General features: G+C 28.8%; 1 protein-coding gene across 2 annotated transcripts in view; it reads right to left on the bottom strand.

Annotated features, from left to right (window-relative positions):
• The window catches only part of LOC107442143 (Mitogen-activated protein kinase rl), a 47,915-nt gene that overhangs the window by 22,552 nt on the left and 17,934 nt on the right, over nucleotides 1-7,429 (bottom strand). The window contains exons 6-7 of one of the 2 annotated variants that reach the window (XM_043045595.2): nucleotides 6,422-6,493; nucleotides 808-887 (exon numbers count right to left, since the gene is read on the bottom strand). In XM_043045595.2, the coding sequence (XP_042901529.1) occupies nucleotides 808-887; nucleotides 6,422-6,493 (152 nt within the window). Of the gene's footprint in view, nucleotides 1-807; nucleotides 888-5,572; nucleotides 5,645-6,421; nucleotides 6,494-7,429 lie in introns of both variants that reach the window. The other variant, XM_043045596.2, reaches the window with a different exon arrangement.

A 7,429-nucleotide genomic window follows, 5' to 3' on the forward strand; every position in this document is an offset into this window, starting at 1 on the left:
CTAGTTCTTATAATCATATTAATCATGAATATAAGCTTATAAAGTATCTCTCTGGCTCTCCCTTACAAACAAATAAAATAAACTGTGTTTTTAAGTTCCACCTTTGAAAATTTGATTTCCGGAAACTTCTGTGAGAAATGATATTTTGAAACGTCTGGACCTTCGATCTCCGGAAACTTCCAGATCACTGTTAGCCAAAATTCCGGAAATCCGGAGCACAATCACCCCTGAATATTTAAACCTTATATTTTTCAAAAAAAATAAAATTCTTTGATATTTGATAGGCTGCAAAACAGAACTGATTTTTTGATAAAAATTCAATATGGAAAATAAATAAATGAAACAAGAAAAAGAAAAATTATCACCTAAAATGATATTTTCAGTAATAATTATGTTTTTTTTCCTTTGAAAAGAATATTTTAAAGCATGCTAATGATTTCAGAAAAATAAATGACACTGAAAATGATATAATTAGGGATTTATCACAATGATATTTAGAGTTGAAATTTGTCTAAAGTAAATAAAAAGAAAGAATCATGTCAATCTTGAGAGAAGTGTTTTAAAATATAAATAACTTATCAGATTTATTTTTCTGTGTGGTACATAGCAAATACCTCATAACTTTATAAGATTTATTTTTAGGGTGTAAAACAAATTTTTAATCAAAACCTGTTATTTTCTACCTCCTACAGCAAACAGTCTCATGATGGGCGAACAAGAACAACATTAAGCTGCACAGAAGTCAATACAGACAATAAAACTGAGTTACATGAAAAGTACAGACTTTCAACTTAAAACTAAATATACCTTTTCATTTATGATGCAATTCATATCTTCTTGTGAGGGGGATCCAACAATATTTAATATGTGGTTCAATTGATCCAGATCTAAAAGAGCAAAATTAGTGTTAAATTTACATGTATTATAAAGCAAAAATTAAATCTATTACAGCGACACATCCCAGGAGCGACCACTCTCCATTCCACAGTAAAATGGTCATTGGTGGAGGTGGGTCATTCTTAGAAGTCACCGCCATTGACTTCAAAATTGTGAAGGAAGGTACGTGATTTTTCGGAAACGATTTTAATTTTAGTCAGCGTCATTTACTTGGTGCGGAAATGCCACTTTCGTTGGCGTCACGAAAAGACGAATCAATGAACAAAATTTAGATCCCAACTGATAAAAGTATGTGTAAAAACGAATTTACTACAGGGTGCATAGCCAAATTTTTAAACAAAAAATAAGCACCTTTTAAGCACTTTTCAAGCACTCAAAAATATTTTCAAGCACTGAAAAATATCATAATTAGGCAGGGTTGGAAATTGATGGTTTTATCCGGTTTTATTTACAGTGACAAAGACTATGGTGCGTCACAAACGATGAAATTAACAAGAGAAATTAAATTTTCTATCACTAATAGAGAATTTAATGACTATGGATCTGAGACCTGGAACCTAACTCAAGCTGGTGAAAATAAAATTGCCATTTTTGAGAGAAAAGTTTTGAGGGCCATCCTTGGTGGGATAAAAATAAATAATTCCTGGAGAAGACAATATAATACTGAACTGTATAAAATCTACAGAGAGCCAGATATTGTGAAATTCATTAAAATACATCGAATGAACTGGGCAGCTCACATTTTCAGAAGGAATGATGACTCAAATTTTAAAAAAATCCTGTTACACAAACCCCTAACGAACAGGAAAAGAGGTAGACCCAGGCTGAGATGGTTGGATTTAGTTGAGACTGATTTCCTTACTCTAAAGGAGAAAAACTGGCGAACAAGTGTCAAAAGTAGAGAGAAGTGGATTCGAATTCAAAGGAAGGCACTGGCCCACCCTGGGCTGTCTAGCCAGATATGATGATGATGAATAGAGGGAAAAAAATTGACAATGTTTAGTTGGTTCAACATCAGAGGATTAACAAGCTTATTTACTTGGATTTTTATTTCTTAGTAACAGCTTTTAGAGTTTCTAAAATGTAAACTTCGTGCTATGTAGACTAAAGCAAAAAAATAATGTGACTATAGATTTTGATTCTTTAAACTCCTCAAGTATCAAAACCAAATGATGGTAATGAAACAAACACATGTGAAGTAGTTTAACCAATAGGGACAAGTTGGAACAAGATAATAAAAAGGGAAGCAAAGAAACAAGAGTGAGTGGATTTGGCAGTAACTCCAGGAAGCAACGGATTAAACAATAACAGATTTTTCACAATTTGGAAACAGTGGGTAAGTAGAAAGATTATTCAAAACATAGAATGACTGCCAAAAATTAGGTTAGATTGGAAGAGCAGTGTTGAATGATTTTAGCAGAAGATAACTCGAACCTAGAATGATGGAAGATCCTTTATGTGCTAATTTTGGTTCCAGGCATCAAGATGGAGACTGGGGTGGAAATAATTTTGGCATTTGAATTTATGCTCAAGATTCCAACAATTTGCAGCAACTGATGATTTATCATATTGGAAACTTTATATTTATATCATTGCAAACTTTATACTTAACATCACCTTTGTTTCTTCACATCTGGCAAGTCTTAAAAACAAGTCTTAAAACATGTCAACCATTATGTCCAATTTGTATATTTTGAAGTAAAATAGCTGCCAACTCTACTGGATTTTGCCAGTTTCTCCAGGTTTTTATGCATTTTCAAAAATTTCCAAAATTGAGTAAGTTTCCAAAAAAGAAAAAAAATTCCTATTGAAATAGAATTTATTGCTTGCTTGAATATTTAAACAAGAATTGCTAATATATAATGAAGCGAGCTTCATTGTTAGCAATCAGATTGAAGTTTTTTTTTTCATCTAACATTTTTAGTTAATTTTTATTCAGAACTCATTTTTTAAATAAATTTTTTTTTAAAAATTTAACTATTTTTAAAAACCTTTTAAGTTTATTTAATGTCGATCATAAACAAAAAATAATGCAGTCCATTTGTAGTAATTAGAGAGATAAAGTTATTGTATTTTGATCACAATAAAAATCTCTGAAATTTCCTATATGTAAAATATTTAGTATGGAATTTACATTATTTTGTAAAATCTACTGGATTTTTTCCTATCCATGTTGGCAACTATGTAGAGTATATCTTTTAAAAATATATCAAATATAAATGTAGAGATTGTCACGTGAGACCTCTTTCATGTATCCTGAATTCGGGAGAAATTGATTGTTAATGCTCAACAAAGCCAATAACTAAAACTGCTCAAAACTTATTGTACATACATATATAAAAAAAAAACTAACATATCTAATTATAGTTTAGATTGTCATGGCTTCCCCTCTAAACTTAACAATCCGCTGATCGCCAACTCGCAATATTATTAGTCCTTTTCCAGGCACCTGAACTGTTAGGTTGTGTTCATATTTGTAATGTTTCAATTAATTTAATTACTATTATTTGCATTAGTTAAATTAAATAGGAGCTAGAAGCTGAAATCTTAATTTATATAGCACGAACAGTTAAAAAACTAGTTTTCTTTGGAGATAAAAAATTGTTTGGGTGACTTATCAAAATTTAGGACTGCTAACTATATGCTTCGTGGTTTAACAGGGTTGCCACTCAAATGTGGAAAAAAAATCCCCGTGTTTTCCCCGTACATATTATACACAATATATTAAGAGGAAACAATTACTGTGTTCTTGTGTGAGATATATTGGGCTAACTATATTTATTAGTTTTAATTGCTGGAAAAACAGTTGAACATACTTAAATAATGTTATAGTTTAGTATAGCTGGAAGATTCTGGTTAAATATCCCATAGATCCATTGAGTGGTCACCATTTTTTAAAAGACAAAAATAAGAAAAAAAATTCCCTGTACTTTCCCAGTTTGTATAGAAAAAAATCAAAATTCCCTGTTATTTTAGGTGATTTTTAAATTCCCTGTATTTTCCAGGTTCTCCGTGTGGAGTGACAACCCTGTTTAGCTTCTTTTAATGGTAGGAAAATTAATGTTTATAAATATGATTCCCTGCTTAGTAAATTTAATTTATTTTCTCCATCATTATATGCGAATGATTCAGAAGATGAAATGAAAATGCACTTTGTTCAAATTTTTTCATAGTGAAGCTTTTAAAATCTTGTCCAAATTACCCAAAATTCTGAAAGCTTTTAAATGTTTATAACTCTGTAAAACATATTGAACAAATGTAGCAGTTGGCAATCCCTTTTTCTGCCAACAATGAAGGTGTTAGCTTAAAAATAAAGTTTGGGCTTACTGTAAAGATATGGAAGCAAATAAAAAAGTGCACAAAAATTGAATGCAATATGTTTTATTAATTTTATTTTTAGAACCCCTGAGTCTAATTAATCAGTATGTAGTGTAAAAAAATTTGTGGAACAATGATTTAGGTTAAATATTAAATCAACAACTCTACAGGGCTTAGTTATATAAATAATATGGCAGTTACAAAATAATCTGTTTTATAAAAGGGCAGTCATTTACAAATTTAATCTCTGTTTTCAAGTTTATTTCTCAATTTTAAATGTCACTCCTCAAAAATTATTATATGATGAAATTTACACTGTAAAAAAATTTTCTGGTTAATACTATTACAGAATTCATTTTAAGAAAGAAAATAATTAGGTCAAAAGTTGATCAATAGATGGTTCTGCATTTATCATAAGATGTTACAAATTATTGCTTTAAAATATACGTTAATTAGAATACTTGACATCTGCACTGCTACATCTAAAATCCTTTGATGTTAGAATTTACTCAAATGCAACTGTCGCTTTCCAGTAAAAGTTTCCCAAGGAGAGACTGAAACTTTGATTATACCTTCTCATAACAGAAACTGCATATTCCCCACCTTTACATCAAAAGTATAATGCGTGCTTTTACTCTCATTAATTAACATCTAAAAATCAACATATTTTTAAAGCATCTTATGTTGGTCAACTTTTGAACTACTTTTATTTGACAAAACAAATTGATTCGCCTACTTAGATAAAATACCAGGTCTTTTTTACCGCCTTCTTACAGTACAACTTTTATTATAATTGCCTTACCTTTTTATTAGGGATCTAAAAAATATGCAATTTTCAGTTTCTAGTTGTATAACTCGGCAAAACTTTGTTTGACAAGTTTTATGCGCTAAAAGTGCATATTTCATTATTATTTGAACAAGGTAAAGTAAGGATAGAGAAACAAAAATATGAACATGTATATTTCTATTGAAAATATTAAAATAAACTTTTCAGCTTTCCTTGAATAAAATAAAATGAAGTGTAATCAATGCAAAAAAACTAATCTTTTTTGTTATTTCAATTAATCGCTGAATAACGTTTATGGAAAGCATTATAAATAACAATTGTTGGAGAATTGAGTTTCATGGAAAACTTTCCGTGCAGAGGAACAATATGACAAAACAATACAACACAACAAAAAAATTTACACAAAGGTTCAGCCTTTAAACAAAAGTTGTGCAAATTTACAAAAGCCACATTATAATAGAATCAACCAATAGCTAAACAAGATGCAGGAGGAGGGAAGGGCATGCAATTTCAGAATACCACGAAGGAATCATTGCAAGGCACATGAAATAACTGACAGGAAATACTCACAATTTGCCCCAGGAAAAATAGGCTTTCTCGAAATCATCTCCGCAAAACAACATCCAACTGACCAAACATCAACTAAGCACTCATTAAGGATATCAAATTTTATAAGACTGCAAATTTTATTATTTCCCACAGGCATTACCTCAAACCTAGGCATTAACAATTTAGTATTTTCTTTTTCCTTTTTTTTTTTGCATACATTTCCAACACTTAAACAAAAAAAAATTCGAAAATTAACCAAAATAAAAAGGGTGAACACTTTTTCAAATATTCTAGCATACCACACAAATAACGGGGCAATTCCTAATTCAAGCAACACCAAAAACAACATTCACTTGATAATTAAAATTTCACGAAATGTAATCATATGGCAAAATACAAATTCAGCCACATATGGGTTTTTCAAATGAATTTCTTTAAAATATAAAAAAAACAAGAGTGTGAAAAGAATACAAAGCTCTTATTATTTTTTTTTAAAATCTAAACAAATGAAGTTCAACTTTAGCTGTTGGTCATATGCCAACATATTTAAGAGCCATTTGTTATAAAATAATTTTCAAGCAAAGTCAAAATCTGATAAACATTAAATTATATACTAATAATAACTACAACTTAGCATGATATCTCGACATGGAAAGTTGCTCATGAAATATAATCTGTTAAACAGTATTTTTAGAAATGCCTTCGTTAGAAAATATGGATAACAAAAATAAAAATGAGTTAGATTTTATTTCCTCTAAGGTTTTAAAATTCTTGAAAAGAAAAATAACTCACTAGCACAGAAAATAGCTGGATGTTTGATTTTAGCTTAACATATAAAAACAATTAAAACTTGAATGCTTTGATACTTACAATGTTTACCAGGAAAAATTGGCTTGTTAGACAACATTTCTGCTAAAATACAACCTACTGACCATATGTCAACTAAAATAAAATTAAGGATAACTTCTTCAAACAAAAAAATAAATGGTAAATACAAAGAGGATTCTTTTTAAAAAAAATATCTAAAAATTAAAATGTGCAAAATCATAAAAGTAACAGTTACAGGAAAAGAAACGAGATAACAAAAAGCATAAAAATAACAAGAAAAAATAATGAAAGACAAAACTGATGCTTCATTTTAAGCCACAAGACAATTTTTTACATCCAAATGGTTTCTTAGAAGGGCTTATGTTACTAATTTATATTAGGGTGGGAACTCTTCAGACAAAACCAAATTCCGTGAATCAAGTTTCTAAAAATTTACATAATTTTGTATTAGTAATTACTAAATTTTTATCATAATTTAAAAATTCAGACAAATTTTCATTAAGAATTTACAATAAATGTAGTGAAATTATTCATTTTTAAATCTTGATTTATTCATTGGATTGCAGATAAAAATGTCAAGAAAAAAAAAATAATTAAAATTTTTAATCTCTATTTAATAAATACAGTTTTCATCTTATTAATATTTTTATATCAGATATCAATTGATTTTAAAACAATTTTAACTTTAGTATGTTGAATTATTTATTAAAAGAGCATTGATGGCAAGAAAAATAAGTGATAGCACAGTTGTATGAATTTTATAAGATCTGATTGGATCATAAATAACAGATTGAAACACATTTTGTGTTTAATTATTTGAAATTATTATTGAATATTACTAGAATTCCTAGAATTTTAAGACTAGATTTAAGAATTGCCCTGAGAATACCAGGTTTTGTATTTCTAAAACTTCAGGTTTTTCTTTTTTCTAAAGAAAGTAGCCACTCTGTATAAATGTATATGTATAAATGTATATGTATAAATGTATGTATGTATGTATGTATGTATATATATATATATATATATATATAGAGAAAGAGCGTAATTGAA

Source organism: Parasteatoda tepidariorum, chromosome 8 (assembly GCF_043381705.1).
Source record: "Parasteatoda tepidariorum isolate YZ-2023 chromosome 8, CAS_Ptep_4.0, whole genome shotgun sequence".
NCBI classification, from domain to species: domain Eukaryota; kingdom Metazoa; phylum Arthropoda; class Arachnida; order Araneae; family Theridiidae; genus Parasteatoda; species Parasteatoda tepidariorum.